This window comes from Anser anser (assembly GCF_964211835.1).
Source record: "Anser anser genome assembly, chromosome: 3".
Taxonomy (NCBI): Eukaryota; Metazoa; Chordata; class Aves; order Anseriformes; family Anatidae; genus Anser; species Anser anser.
In genome coordinates, this window is record NC_139722.1 from 50,006,231 (window position 1) to 50,022,587 (window position 16,357).

Genomic DNA, 16,357 nt, shown 5'->3' on the forward strand with positions numbered 1-16,357 from the left:
GCTATTTACTAGTATTACTGATTGTAAGCAGGAGGAGAATGTAAATAGGTTTGTAAGTAGAAGGCATTTACTGCTTTGTAAAGCATTCCTGTTTTCAATTCTCTTAATTCCCTTAATCTAAACTATAAGAAATTTGGAGTACCCTTCGTGATCCACTAAATCCTTCCTTCTCTGTTCACTTTCTACAGACTCCCAAAACTTTGTATATAGAACACAACTACTGGGTATTCTTGCAAGTGTGCTTTATCTACAGGCATCAACACAGAAAACAGAAAAGGTTAAGTTCCATTAGCGTGTGTTTACTAACCATCTTTTTCTGTATCCTTCAGACAGACAACAGTGTCAGGTAAAAGTCCTTTTTCTGATAAAGCTGACCAGTGATCTTCTGACAAAGGGTAATTATCCACTACCCATCCTCCTTTTTCTGGAGCACCAGGAAACCTGTCTTTGTTCTTCTTTGTGAGCTGTTATAAAATGTTCGTTAACATAAGGTTAATTAACATTAACATTTATGTTCATTAACATAAAAAGACTAACAGCCTGTGATATGTTTAAAAAGGCTGTACGACACACAATGATCTTCTAAATGTTATCACTCTTTCCCTACTGTCATTTCACGTTAATAAAAAGTAAGATATTTAAAACTTTACATATCTGAATGCAATAAAAACATTTTGAACAAAGAGAGATGAATATGTCAGTAAATTTTAGGGCTGCCTATAAACAGTTTATATTCCAGTTTCAGTATTTACAAAACAGTGCATAAATTTAAAACAATTCATGATTCTTGGATAAACTTCCAAATACAATTCTTTTCAAACTCTTGTATCTGATGTTGAGTTCTTTAAAAGTGACTAAGAGTGTAAGAATAGGGTAAGCATACAGTGATACTTCTCTGAGATATTTCTCCCTGTCTGTAACAGTTTGTATCAGCCTTCAATAGATTTGTCTTTCATGATCTTGCTCAGTCTATCATCAATCATATGTAAGCTTTCAGACTCTGTGATATGAACTAGACTGATCTTTCAAATTGTAAAATTAAGAATATAAGTATCAATAATGTATGAACTGTTAGAAGCTGCTCTTAGAAAGAAAGTGCTTTGCTATGCAATACTTGTAGTTTTACCTCTCCAATAGCTCTCTCCAGTGTTTCTGCATATATTTCAGGTGACAATATAACTTCAGATTCTGATGCACTTTTTACAGCTGCTTCTACCATCGCTTGAACTTCTGGGTGGTCAGCAGTTATCTCTGACATTCCTAACAATATAGATTTTTTTAAGAACTTCACAAATTCCTAAAATACATGTTTCCTCTAATCAGGAGCAACTGCTTGCCAAGTAAATGAAGCCACTGTTTAAGTACAGCGTAGCAGTCATTTTAAGCAATATTACACAATGATATTGAGAAAGAATCAAATAGCAGTCCCTCTGAATGCATTTCTGGGGAATATCTTAAAATTATAAGTTTTAGGATCTTGATTTGCTCTCTTATTCCAAAAAAAACCACAACTTTTAACTCTACAGTGTATTCTACTGCTAAATGAAGTATTCTTTCAATATGAATGGAACAACATTTAGTATACTAGAACTATCAGGCAGCTGTGGCATCTGAGAATTTCCTTTGATTTGACTTCTTTTTGTTTCTTAAATCAAAAGGTTGACCAGATTAATTTAAAAATTAATGCAATGTGTAGTTCAAGACAGTATATCATCAATAATCAAGAAGCCTGCATTCCCTAATATGTACAAAATACTCAGATTCATATTATGTTAATAATTACTGATACAATGAACTGTAATTGCTTACAAATTTTTAAGAAACATTCAGAGTTACTTCACAATTTACATACTAATTTGATAAAATGATAGCATAGTTTGGTAAAGAACTGTTCTTAGTAACTGCGGTACCTATTATGTGAGGAGTATAATCAGCAAAAAGGTCATATTTACTTTCTTTAATTATGCTAATATTTTTCAGTGATTGTACTGATATCTTTTACATGCACAAATATACACATTACTAGTTTTTTTTTTTTTTTTTTTTCCCCACAAATTAAAAGCTCAATGGGAAAGGGACAAGAGCTTTCTAAGTGTTTCTATTCTAAAAACAAAAAAACAAACAAAACCCACAAAAACAACCAACTGGAAAAAAATTATAAATAGACTTTACACTTCTTGTAGCTACAGACACTATATTCTATTTCCCCACATTCAGAAACGGATATTTCTTCAGTGATATCTTTAACACCTTTTGCTGTTATAGAATACCTTTAAAGGAAGAACATGACTGAAGGAACAATTGTTACCCTTTCAAAATGGCAAAGGAACTTTTAAAAACTACCTCACTTTCCACATTTATTTCATTTCCATTTTAGATCCTTATAAACATATTTAATAATGTGCATTATTAATTGTATCTACCTAATAATCTATCTTCATCACTTAAGATGAGATGTCAGAAACAGACAAATGTTGACATCATACAGACAAATCCTCGTATTTGTAAACCACGTCAGGCTTACAAACTGTTTTCATTTGTTTATTTTAATTTTCATGAAAAATGAAAAAAAAATCATGAAACTATTTTCATTTTATTTGTTTATTTCAACTAATTAAAACTCAGCATGCTTTTAAGTTTCTCATATTTAAGTGGCAAAAAATCTCATTCTTGAATTTAGATCCTCTCTTTCTTCAGTTAGCTTTTTGTGTGTGCATGTGAATGTATATTTGTTCCCTTATCTATGAAAAATTTCTGAAATGACCTTATGCTATAAAAACACGAAGTGTAATTGAAACACCAAATTTAGCTCTTACAAAAATCAGTGCGAGTTTTTTCCCCTTTATAGTAAAACGGTATTAATGAGTTAACTAACCTAGATATATTTTCAATTACAAAATTAACCATTTTGTTTCTTAAAATCATAATATCAGCAACAAGAAAAAAATTAAGATAGTCCTACAAGTGTAAATAAGAAAAAAAAAAGATTATCTTTCACTTTTTAATTTGCAGGACACTGTGAAGGCATGGAGTGCCATGCTTAGAGTAGCTAAGATTTACTTTTTACCTTCTTGGATGATGTCAGATTTTACCTCACTACTCTCTTCTTCCAAGTTTATTTCTTCTCTCATTTTAGTGGTTTCTTCAGAATCATCTGCTTCCTTGACACTACTAAGTTCCTTCAAGTCTCCTATAGTTATGAAATCATAATAAAGTCACGAAAAAACAAATCAGTAGAAAATCCTTTTATACAAATACTTCACTGCTAAATCCATCTGACTAAAACATGCCAGCTTTCCCCTCATAAACTCCAGCCTCCCAATCTGTGAAAACCCCCAATCAACCTTCTAGGAATTGTAAGCACTTTTCAAGCCCTGACAACAGGCAAGACTTGTACCCATCAGCCTGTGAGACACAAACAGCTCTCTAGCAGTATTATTTGTTTATATGCCTATTTCTCTCTTTTAAAGAAATGAGATCAGAATTATGACAAAACCCAGAAAAGAGTAAAAAATACATATGTTCTGAACACTTCTTCATTTCAACAGGTTTCATACCCCTACACCTGGTCCCCAAAGCAGAACAGTGTGGTTCTGTTTGAGCTAGATGTCATCTGAGTGCATTAACAGACGAGGACTTTTTGTTTAAAGATATTAAAAGAACACGTTATTTTAATTCAAAATATTTCCAGAATTCATCAAGCTGCAGAAACCTAGGCAGCTTAAGAAGTCTAGATCTGACCAGATATGGAGAATCTTGTGAATGTGCAATCTAAGACAGCATATTTGGAAGGCTGCCCCAAGGTGGAAAATCTGTAGTTTGGGAATTTACACAAGTGTAGCAGACTAGCTGCTTTCTTGAAGAAAAATTCAGTTTTGCAAAGACTTAACTTTTCAGAAAGACACTCAGTGGGAAAGATTCCAACCAGTATGAGTCAGAATCAGTGTCTTATTTCAAAAGGAGCTCAGAAAACTTTCTTGCAACATGATTCACAGTATCACAGTATCACAGATTTCTAGGTTGGAAGAGACCTCAAGATCATCGAGTTCAACCTCCGACCTAACACTAAGTACTCCACTAAACCATATCGCTAAGCTCTACATCTAAACGTCTTTTAAAGACCTCCAGGGATGGTGACTCCACCACCTCCCTGGGCAGCCCGTTCCAATACTTAATAACCCTTTCGGTAAAGAAGTACTTCCTAACATCCAACCTAAAACTCCCCTGTCGCAACTTTCGCCCATTCCCCCTCGTCCTGTCACCAGGCACGTAGGAGAACAGACCAACCCCCACCTCTTTACAGCCTCCTTTAAGGTAACTGTAGAGAGCGATAAGATTCTCAACTTCCAAATATCTATATATAATACCAAAATATTGAGCTCTACTTAGTTACCCTTCACTTCATGTTTTTTTGATTTATATTACATACACAGTAGACACAACAACTTCTGTAATATTTTATGAGTAATTTAGAGCATTTCCTAGTGACAACAATTGTTTCCATTAGATAACCTAAAGCAACGATAACTTCAAAGACCACAGAACATCTTAATCACCTGGCTCTTTCAACTGTTTTTCTAATTCCAACCTATTTTTCACTGCTGTTATAGCCTTTTCTACTGTATCCCTTCGCACTTGCTCAATGTTTTGCTCTCTTGATTCTTCTATGTGGAGTTGAATGAGTTCCGTCATATCAAGAACCTAATGAGAGTATGTGAAAAAATAAAAAATAGTGCAGAATAGACATATAGCACCAGATCTAACAGCTACACAGCGAAATAAATTTGGAAAAGTTCTGCAAATTTCAGAAAAAAATTACATATAATTCAGTGAGTTCTTTGTGTGTGTGTCTAAAATACTTTCTAATTTGTGATTACATCTAATTAGTTTAAGTACAACAGATATTCAAAACGTCTTTATACTAAGACAAATAACTGACACAAATATTTGTCTCACATAGAGGAGTAATAAAAGAACATTTTTTGGAAGTTAGCTACTTTTATGTAAATGAATGTCACTTAATTACTATTTTTGCATAGTATGTATGTTTGCAGAACATTTGTTAATGTTTGCAGTATGTATGTTAATGATACAACAGAAATAAGAATGTGTTTAATTGACTTCCATGCCTCAGCTGATACTCGTGTTATATAAGATATTTATGAACCTACCTTTCCTTTATATTTGTTTGCAATTAGGTTACAAATAGTTGTTCTTCCAGAAAATGGAGGGCCAAATACTAGTACTTTACAAGGAGGAATTGGCATTGGTGGTAACAGGTAAGGCCGTGGATTCAACACAAATTTTTTCAGTGCCTCCAGGGATGACAGTACATACATTTTACCTAGAAAACTTAAAACAGAAGAGAAGCTAATAATTTAGACAGTTGTCTTATAAAATAGAAATAAAAATAAGAAGTGCCAAAATCCACTAACCTGACAGCCAGTTCTGGGTCTCCCATTACAATATCACCCTCCTTTAAAGCTACAGGGCATGCTTGTCCCCATCTACTTCTACGCCATCGGTATCTGGGTGCTATTTGTTTGAATGATGACAGAACGCGGAAAAGTTCATCCTGTTTATTAAAACAGCAGTAATGGCACATGTAATTTTTGTATGAAGCTACATACACCTTGTTCTATGTAAATTAGCCTTCTGAATTATTTTGTTGGAAAACAAGCAAACCTAAAAAGAAAATCAGATCATGAATTTGAAAATATTTTAAAATACATATATATTTCAGCATTGTAGTACAATTTAAGAAGAAACTATTTAGGTTTTCAATTTTATTTAATAAAAAGAGTACTTAAAATAGTTCTTGTAGGCTTCACTAATTATTTTCATAAGTTAAGAAAGGTAAATAGGTACAAATTAGCCAGTTAATGAAAAAGACAGAAAGTGACCAAAATTTCTTCTAAAAGGGATGAACAAAGGACCAAGATCTGGGAGGGGGAATAGCAAGGCCAAAATATTCGTTTCACGCATGCAGAAATGTCATGTGACAGGAATAAGTTTAATAGATCTTTACAGAAGGTGAATACTGGATGAAAGTTTATGGTGACTCTAAATTACACAAAATAGTAGAGACAAGTGCTAACTATGAAGAACTGCAGAACAAGCTTCAGGATCTAGGAAGATGGGCATTAAAATAGCAATTTTACATAAAAATGATGAAATGTCATTGACTCTTACTACTCAGGAACAGATCTTGGAGTTGAAAATATTTGAGCAATGCCCAACAACAGTCAGAAAAATGAACTGAACATCAGAAACGTTTAGCGAAGAGAGAGTAAAATATTTAGATACATTTTTTAATCGTATAAATCCTGCCCTCTTTTTTACTGCTGTGTGCATTCTGCTACCCTAATCTCAGAAAGTATGCCGTAGAATAAGTTTCAGGAAAATGTGATGTGATGGATCAATGACACAAAATGGTTTTCATGTAACAAAAAATGAGATTAAGTAGATAAAAACTCTTCAGTTCAGGAAAGAGACAGCTACATAAAAACAGTACAAAAGTCTGAAATCATGAGCTATTAGGAGGCATATAAAGAGAACAAAACTATTAATTGACTTTTCCATGTCAGCAGCTAGAGGACTAAATGGTGGCAGGTTTAACACAAAGGGAAGCAATTCTATATAAAATGTCCAGTTAAGCTGCAGAATTCCTTGACCCAAACACTGCACATGCTAAAAGCTTACACGCAGAGTTAACACAAACATACGGACTAAATAAATAATATAGATCTCCTCTGACACAGAAAGCCCTTCACTTGTGAATTTTGTCAGGGACTGACAGAACAAACAAATGGATTTTTTTTCGCTCTGAAATTGTATAGCTGGGTCCCCCCAGTTACAGTACTCATATATTTACAATATTCACATATTCAAAGTTTTGTTGAAAAAGTAAGAAAGTTGACACTGCCAAGTGAATGCATATATGCAAAGATTTTTGGTTTTCAGTTTCATTTGGAATGGCCACAAATTATAATTGTCACGATTCAGCAAAATTCAACAGTAACTTGTCATGTTTCTAAATAACTACAGGAAACACAATGTATGTGAATTCAGCTATGTTGCTAAATTCAACTATGTTGCTAAATTTGTATTAGCATGCTATGTTTTTCTTTCAGGAAAAGAGTAAAGATTGAACTAAGAGTCAGCTGCTGAGATTGTTATCCTTTGGCTAAAATTTCTTCAAAGGAATTCATTCTTCATCCATTGCTAAAACAAATATTTTGTTCAAAATCACCTAACTTTTTTTTTTTCAATCACAGATTTATTTTCCATACAATTTTAGGTGGATTTCAGTCCCAGAGTTCTCTTGAATTCACATTTTTTGAAAATTGAGGTTCAAAAAATGCCTTTATTGTGTCATAGAACAAACTGGTTGCAGTGAAATAAAGATCATAGAATCACAGAATCATAGAATGGTTTGGGTTGGAAGGGACCTTAAAGATCATCTAATTCCAACCCTGCTGCCGTGGGCATGGACACCACTCACTAGATTAGATTGCTCAAAACCCCATCCAAAGATGTTATAGTATAAGCTCATAGTAGAAAATAAATATTTGTATAATTATTACAGTCAATAACATTTTAGAAAACACTTACATTTTCCAGTCCTTCCAGCATTTCTTCTTGCTGACTTTGAAGTCTAATTATAGGAGCTCCATTTAGAACACCCATAGACTGAAGTCGAACTACAACCGACTGAAAAGAAAATATCTTAGTACCAATCAAAATTGCTTTTGTGATCTGAAAGGACCCCCAAAGTAGTATCTAAATTGTAACTTATGGTCTATATAATGGCCACATTACATAAATAATAGGATGTATATAAAATGAGGTACAATTTCTAACTTGAAGCCATGCTAGTTATTCAGTGAAGCTCTAACGAGCAATTTGGTATATACATGCAGTGTAAAATGCTGAATCACAGCCTTTGTATCTCCTCAGTATGCTGTGAATCCAAGGCTTTCTAAAGGAATACACTGGAAGGATTATTTCCAACAAAGCAGTACAAGTATTCAGACGAACTCCATTCTGTGCCAAGAGGACTGGAATAGCAGGAAAATCTCTTTAGGAGATCAGAATATTATGCACACTTGAAAGTAATACAATTTTGGGTAATTTATTTAAAAAAATACTCATTTCTGCCTGCCAATGAGAATCAGATGATAATGAATTTAATTAAGTATTTCCTGAATGTTATCTTGCTTGAATGCAAGAGTTCTTGAAATGAATAAGCTAATTTTGTCATGCTTGGACTAGTTCCATAATTCTCTTTGCCTTACTCATAGGTTAAATAGTTGGAAATCATTATACAACTTTATTGCATTTAGTATAAATCTCTTGTTGTGATGTTCACAGAGATCATAGAACTACAATTGATAGTAAAGTCAAGCTTAAATTTAAACACTTACAGAATTATACTCAATTTAATTTGTTTCAAACAACAGAAGGGAAAGTGCAGGAATAGCTCACACCCTGCATTCTCAAAGACAATCTCTCATTTTATTTTCAACCCCATACTTTAGGTTCTGATTTGAAGCAACTCTTATTGTTGAGGCAGTGGATAAGATTATTTATCTTCAAATTTTATCATTTTAACTCTTAATAGGGAGAATGAGTTGCTGTGTTATAAGCCAAAAATCTAGATACAAAGAGTCAGAAGAGCTGTCAAATGGAAAAGAATGAAGTGTCTTCTATTACACTGTAAAACAGTAATAAAGATAATAAGAATTCTGTCATCTTAGACACAAGCACATTAAGCCAATTTCGTAAATATATCATTTCAAAAATGTTTTATTTTCACAAGCTAATAATTATACTTGACACTAATACAAACTATAAAGCACTAAAACTGGATGGATACAATGCAAATGAGTTTGTAACCTACCTGGAAACGTCTTCCTGTACCACACATGTAAGCCTGGGTGCAGTTCAGTGAATTGTATAGTTGTTTTAGAACAACAAAAACAAACATTTCAAAGGCGATGTTTTCTATTAATAATTAAGTGAGCTTTATACGGGACTTAAAATTTTGTTAACACCTTAAGAAAGAAAGCAATCCAAAGAACTGAGAAATTCTTTTCTAGTGGAAGTTAATTAAGTTGGTGGATAGCTTACTTACTGCAAAGAGTTCGTCTGGCTGCTGATTTCCATCCAGTTCAATGAGATATTGAGAATCCTGTTCAGCCATCAAGTCCTGTTTAAGAACGAAGACATGCTCATCAACTGAATGTAGCTAACCATTTAATGACATTGAAGCTCATTCTGTTCCTGTAAATATTAAAGGCTGGACTATTGTGGACCTCAGAAAAAACAAAATTCATTATACTGATGACTTAAAAACCCTCTAGATTCTAGAGTAGAAACAACACACACAGATGACAATTTTGTATCTTTGATTTCAGTATGAATTACAGAACTTGGGGATATGTTTTAGCATGCCTTGTGCCCACCTCCATGAAATAAGTCTCAAACTCAAAAAATCCTTCTGCTGTGATTTAACCCAGCAGGCAGCTGAGTTTTTTCTCCTAAATACAAAAACACAGCAACTTACCAGCCAATATAAAGAAAATTAATCATCTCAGCCAGAACCAGGACACCCTGAAAATAGTGTAAGATATTTTAAACAATCTTTTTTTTATCATTATCATATTATTTTGCTTTTTCTTACTTCCAAAGAACGAAGCATTATATCCTTATACATGCCAACTCTTTCCTCTGCATTTTCAAGAAAATCTTCAGGCCTTTGCACTAATTGATGCAAAATTTCTGACATCTTAAGTGAATCTTCTGCAGTCTGAGGAATCAAAAGTTAAATATTTCAGGATACAGAAATAAAATAATGCACTAAACTAAATTTTGTCTGCACTCAGAAGTAAAAAAAGTAGTTTTCAGGAATATTGCAATGAGTGCCCAGTGATTGTTGACAACGATCCTACTTCTGATGAAATGTATTTCCTGGAAATTGAGAGTAATGTGACTGGAACTTGCATTGTGTCTGGCCAGAATTATAAACCAGAGCAACCCAACCTGAATTCAAAACTAGTAACTTCATGAAATAACACAAAATCTATTTGTAGTAGTCAACACCAAAAATCGTGTTAGACTCTATCTTGCGTATATCCAACACATAGACCATGTTACAATAAACAAAAATTAAGAATTTGTATTTGCTCAAACCAAGATTCAAGGCAATATAAAGTCACCATTCTCCTGGTACACCCTTTTAAATTATGGCAAAAAAAGATTTCAGTGACTTCCAAGTTAGAGGATTAATGCAGAGCTATACAATAATCACCATTTGCTGACATTTCAATCTACCATTTAAATATTTTCCCACATCTCTTAAAGCAGAACAGAAATGGAATTAAGATTAGAGCTCAGAAAAATTAATTCATAATGTAGTATGGGATATTTTCGAACTTGTTCTGCTTTGTCTAGAGTACATTCTAATACTTCGTACTGTTTAGGAATTAGCAGTATTTACCTCTTCTTCTTCCTGCTCTTCAACTTCTTCTTCATTCTCCTCTCCATGCTGTTCACTATTTTTCTTTCGCTTTTCATTAACTTTAGGATCCCATTGGTTCCTCTGATATACCTGCCCTGAATCAGGGTGTTGCCTTTGTCCTGATATTCTCTGGCATAAGTCATAGTCTGAACACTAGCAAGGAATAATTTAAAAGAAATGTGTTTAATGTACTGCTATGACAATATTATTTTTCCTTAAACTGCAGAATACTTGGGGGGGTGGGAGGGGAGGAAGCTGTTTGGCAAATACTTGGATTCATAAACTTCTTCCTCAATAACTTTCTAAGTAAATAAAAAACAAAAAAAAGCAGCACAGTTGCTTGGTGCAAAAATAAGTTATTATAAAGACTTAATCACTTGCATAGTTTTTCCCCTTCAGCATTTTACATTTCATATCAGGAGTGCAGCCACAACTTGAGCACATTTTGCCATGTCAGTTTTTTTTTCAGGTGTAGTTTATGGATAAAAGTCTTTTGCAGACAGGCTTGTGATTGCTCTTGCAGTTAATGCTGAAGGGGTTTGGACTTGAGCAAGACAAATCAATTTTAATAGGTGCCTCTGACCTCCCAGATCTTCACTAATACCCAAAAGCATAGTGCCATTGTCCAGAGGTTAAAGGTTTTCAGCAGTTTGGAGCTCTGAGAGAAAAAGTACAGGTCTTTCTATAAAACCCCCTGCAGACAACGTTAGTTTAACAATAAACACAGGTAAATCTGGAGGTGGTCTTAACATGGATGCCTTAAAATTCTGCTATGGAACTGGGAGTTGTGTGCAACAAACAAGAAATATTCTTCCCTTCTGAATTACTAAAACTTTCAAACATATATGAAAAACCTGAGATAACAAGAAAATATTGTAGTTAATAAATTCAAAGAATGGCAGAAAGGGAAAATTGATTTCTACAGAGGAAAATAGAGCTTTTGAGATCACATTGCTAGTAACAGGCATACTATGCTCATTACCTGAGGTATCCCTTGAAATATAACAATACTTCAGGATATTTCTACATTTCTGCTGTAACAGTGAGTCATATAGCTGACGTTGACTACTATATGACACAACACACTTTGAAATAGGGAAGAAGAAATTTGGTCAGATATAGCTCTTTTTTTCAAAGGTCTTCTGTCATTTTTCTTCGAGAGCAAAATTTCTCTAAATTGGTCTGTAAGAACAGTATTTCGTTATTCCCAGAGATATCTAGTATGCCCCGTTTCTTTCTTTTATAATGAAAATAGTTGCAATTCTGACATATCCATGAAAACTGCTCAAACCCACTGAAATCAAAGGCAAAATTATTTATTTGAATTCGGGGCAAGAATTTTTAATGAGCATTCCATCTCAGTCTTTTTCCAAGAAGATGATGTATTTACATGAAGTAAAGAATTCTGTTTTCTTTCTAGTGTAGCTACTATCACTCTCCTATATGTACTGCTCCATATGAAACTATACAACATCTATTCTCAAGAGCTGGGATTTCTCACTGCCTGGTATTAAAAAAAAGGTTGACTTTCTTTAGCTGAAAAAATAAAAACAGCCTAGAAAGCAGCACAAATATTTGTTTCTTTAATATTTTAAGATTTTTCCAAGAGAAAAATGAGGAAGTGAGGAAAAAAAGTGTTTGAAATAGGCATTAATGCATTTTAATTATGCATGGCCAAACAGATTAAGTCTGAAAAGTACAGAATGTAAGGAACCTTGCCATTAAGACATTGACTTAAATCTGGCAAAGTGATAGACTCGGTCCAAGCATGAAAGCTTAGCATCTGACAGACCACAAAGATCAGTGCCTGATCAATCTGACGGCCTTCTATGATGGAGTAACTGCATCAGTTGACAATGGAAGACTGACCAACGTCACTTGTCTGGACTTCTGTAAGGCCTTTGACACAGTCCCACATGACATCCTGATCTTTAAATTGGAGAGACAGGGTTTTGAAGCGTAGACTATTTAGTGGATAAGGAACTGGCTGGACTGCCACAGTCAGAGAGTTGAGGTCAACATCTGTAAGTCCAGATGGAGGCCAGTAACAAGTGGTGTTCCTCAGGGGTCCGCCCTTGGACCAGTGCTGTTTAATATCTTAGTCAATGACACAGACGATAGGATTGAGTGCACCCTCAGCAAGTTTACAGACGACACTAAGCTGAGAGGTGCAGTCAATACAGTGGAAAGAAGGGATGCCATCCAAAGGGACCTGGACAAGCTTGAGAAGTAGGCCCACATGAACCTAATGAGATTCAACAAATCCAAGTGCAAGGCCCTGTGCCTGGGTCAGGGCAATCCCAGACATGAATACGGACTGGGAGAGGAACTCATTGAGAGCAGCCTTGTGGAGAAAGACTTGGGGGTTCTGCTGGATTAAAAGTTTCACATGAGCCAGCAGTATGCACTTGCAGCCCAGAAGGCCAACTGCATCAGCAGAGGAGTGGCCAGCAGGTCAAGGAAAGTGATTGTCCCCCCTGCTCTGCCATCATGAGGCTCTTGCAGCACTGCATCCAGCTTTGGGGCCCCCAGCACAAGAAGGATGTGGACCTGTTAGAGTGGGTCCAGAGGAAGGCAAAGATGATCACAGAATCATATAATCATTTAGATTGGAAAAGACCTCTAAAATAATCTAGTCCTGCCTTTAATCTAGGACTGTCAAATCCATCATTAAAACATGTCACTAAACTCTATATCTACTCATTTTTCAAAGACCTCCAGAGATAGTGAGTCAACTACTTCCCTCAGCAGCCTGTTCCAATCCTTAAAAACAGTTTCAGAGAAGAAATTTCTCTTAGTATCCAAACTAAATCTCCCCTGGTGCAATGTAAGGCCATTTACTCTTATCACTTGGCGCTTGGGAGGAGAGATGAATCCCCACCTTGCTATAGCCTCCTTTAAGGTAATAGTAGAGCGCGACAAGGTCTCCCATGGAGACTCTTTCTCCATGCTAAACAATCCCAGATGATCAGAGGGCTGGAGGACCTCTCCTATGAAAAAAGACTGAGAGCGCTGGCGATGTTCAGCCTGGAGAAGAGAAGGCTCCAGGAAGACATCACTGTGGCCTTTCAGTAATTAAAGGGGGCTTATAAAAAAGATAGAGAATGCCTTTTTTACACAGGCAGAGCGTGATAGGACAAGGGTGAACACTTTTAGGCTAAAAGAGGGGAGGATTTCAATTAGATGTTAGGAGGAAATTCCTGACTCAGAGGGTGATGAGGCACTGGCACAGGCTGCCCAGAGAAGCTGTGGATGCCCCATCCCTGCAGGTGTTCAAGGCCAGGTTGGATGGGCCCTGGGCAACCTGGTCTGGTGAGTGGCATCCCTGCCCATGGCAGGGATGTGATTCTGTATGACAACTAGAATAACAATCTGAATGATTTTGGAGCACCACACCAGAGGCTCACTATTAGATGTTGTCTCAGCAGCCCATTCTGCACATTCAAACTAAAAAGAGGAAAGAATCTAGTTAATAAATGAGATATTGCAAGAGAAAGAGCATGATCCCTAGTTCATAACAGTACATACTGTTACATACATACAACAGTACATACTGTGAAAAGACTAGCTCTTACTGAAGTTATAGGAAATGCTCATTATTTTATATGATCAGTGCTTATAATGCAACAAATTAGTGTAATTATTTCCAATATAAAAGAGAACAATATATTACTCTTCAATAAATACTATACTCAAATGCATAGGGGAAAATACTATCTTTTGACTTATGCAGTATGTATGTAAGTCTACTAATAATTAGGCAAATGACTAGCAAGTTATTGGATATGACATTACCTTAATGTTAACCAAGAAATCTGGTTTTAATTTTAGATGTTTTATTTTCTCTATTTGCTGTGAAACAGTCATATATTCCTCTGAGAGAGAAGGTAATCCACTGAGAACGTAACCTGCCAAAAACATTTTATTAAATATATCTTTTAGAACATTATGACAAATATACCAGTTATACTCATCTCTTTTAAACAACACATCTGTTTAGCGGCACAATTTTGAACCATGTACATAACATAACACTGTTACAAAAATCGTGCACCCATGTCCACTCTAGATGAAATACAGGCATAAGAATGTGTTATTTTCAACTTAATATAGGACTCAAAATCTGTTAACTCATTTAAGAAATGTAAGAAATATGCAGACATTAAGGATCATACTCAGACCACCTGTTTCACGTGCCTAACTCAGGCATAACAGTTGACTAAAACAAAATTAGCTTTTAGTAACTTTCTTTTTCCCCACTAAAAGTCATTGTGAAAGGTATTGCACAAAATAGCCACTTTATGACACGAAGCATTTTAAATAGGAGTCTAAGCTTTTTCTACAGTCTTTAAAGGCCATTATTGACAATAAAGGAAGCTGAATTCCTCTGCTGCATACACAGTGCTGCTAGATGTTAAATTTTCTCAAAAGGAGGTACTGTGCACACAGTATGCATAACAAGGCACATAACTTGGCAAGCATCCATTCACTAAGGATTTACAATACCGAGTCCTTTTCAGCAAAGACAGACTATACATGACAGTAGTGCTAATACCTTTTTCCTAGTATTAGTGTGCTCAGCCCCAGAGAGATTGAAAACCATAGCTTCGGAGTACTGTAGCTACCAAAAACTATATACAATGAAGGAAGAACTGCTGTATAGCAAGAAAATCAGTATACATGAGGCCAGAATGAAAAACTAAACAAGAATTGAGCTGATTTTTTAGCTTAATGATAAGAATATTTCCTTAGTGAAATGCTCCAAATGCTTAGACTTTTATGTGATAACATTTAAATTCAAGTCTATGCAACACAAAAACATAGTGGCAGCCTCTGTAACGGATACCAGAACTGAGCTCTTTGGGGAGTTTCGATCCACAGATGTAAAATTTATAGAAGAGCATTAGCAAGAGAAAATATAGAGCATAATCATTCCTCTGGGAAATGAAAATCTAAGTTTCTAAGTTGATACCTTTAGAGGATTCTAGCACGCAGTGAGATATGGGGAGCCTGCACAGCCTCTGCTTAGAAATAGCTGGTTAACAACAGCTGATGTGAGAAGAATGTGAGTACAACATCTGCACAGATTATTCCAAACTGTTTGCTCTCTGAGAGGGTCTTTGCCCCCAGGCAAATGCTGTCAGGAAACTAACAATGAATTAGTTTACCTAAGACAACCATCAACCAGATCAAACATTAACCAGGGTAGTATCAAGAGACTTTTGAGAAAAAGAGTCATCTTGAAAAGAAACACTAAAGAAGCATTACAATTTGTGGTAAGAGACCTTAAAATGATAACAAGGGAACAGCAGCCAAACCGGGTTTGATGTGCCACATTCTCCCCTTCTTCTAGGCCTGACAGAGCAGCCACCCTGCTGGGTGCTGTGAGTAACCTGCATTTCAGCTGCTGGACTGACAGCGCAGGCTTCAGTAAGTAGTGACCCACACCTTGAGTGTGTGCATGGGAATTTCTGGAGAGTTTTCTCACTGGTGTGTGGATAAGCAGTTTGGAGGAAATGGCACACACGAGGCTAGAACACACACGTTTCCAAAAGATAGTGTGTTTAAATAGGTGAACACGTGCTCTCAGAAGAGGGAATGTATGCTTGTAACTCCCACCCATCTTTGAGAGAGGGTTTAAATGCATAACCACACAAGTTTGAGTGTACTCCTTGGAATTAGTTTTAGGAGTTTAGAAATTTGTAGGTGTTTATTAAGATTTGGCAAGTGCCTAGTGCTGTGGTTTATCTGTTGTGTGCCTGATACTGAACCTATTCACTGATCGTCAGTTCACTGATTGTCAGTTAATTACTTGTCATTAATAAATCAATAAAC

General features: G+C 35.4%; 1 protein-coding gene across 3 annotated transcripts in view; it reads right to left on the reverse strand.

The window, feature by feature from the left end:
* Positions 1 to 16,357, reverse strand: part of AK9 (adenylate kinase 9) — a gene marked incomplete at its 3' end in the record, with an annotated part of 72,905 nt that overhangs the window by 48,462 nt on the left and 8,086 nt on the right. For all 3 annotated transcript variants that reach the window (XM_083831855.1, XM_083831854.1, XM_083831856.1), the window contains 11 exons: positions 14,318 to 14,430; positions 10,502 to 10,675; positions 9,686 to 9,811; positions 9,137 to 9,211; positions 7,615 to 7,713; positions 5,436 to 5,575; positions 5,172 to 5,352; positions 4,557 to 4,701; positions 3,068 to 3,190; positions 1,127 to 1,260; positions 308 to 464 (listed from right to left, as the gene is read on the reverse strand). In XM_083831855.1, coding sequence (XP_083687981.1) covers positions 308 to 464; positions 1,127 to 1,260; positions 3,068 to 3,190; positions 4,557 to 4,701; positions 5,172 to 5,352; positions 5,436 to 5,575; positions 7,615 to 7,713; positions 9,137 to 9,211; positions 9,686 to 9,811; positions 10,502 to 10,675; positions 14,318 to 14,430 — 1,467 coding nt within the window. The remainder of the gene's footprint in view (positions 1 to 307; positions 465 to 1,126; positions 1,261 to 3,067; positions 3,191 to 4,556; positions 4,702 to 5,171; positions 5,353 to 5,435; positions 5,576 to 7,614; positions 7,714 to 9,136; positions 9,212 to 9,685; positions 9,812 to 10,501; positions 10,676 to 14,317; positions 14,431 to 16,357) is intronic.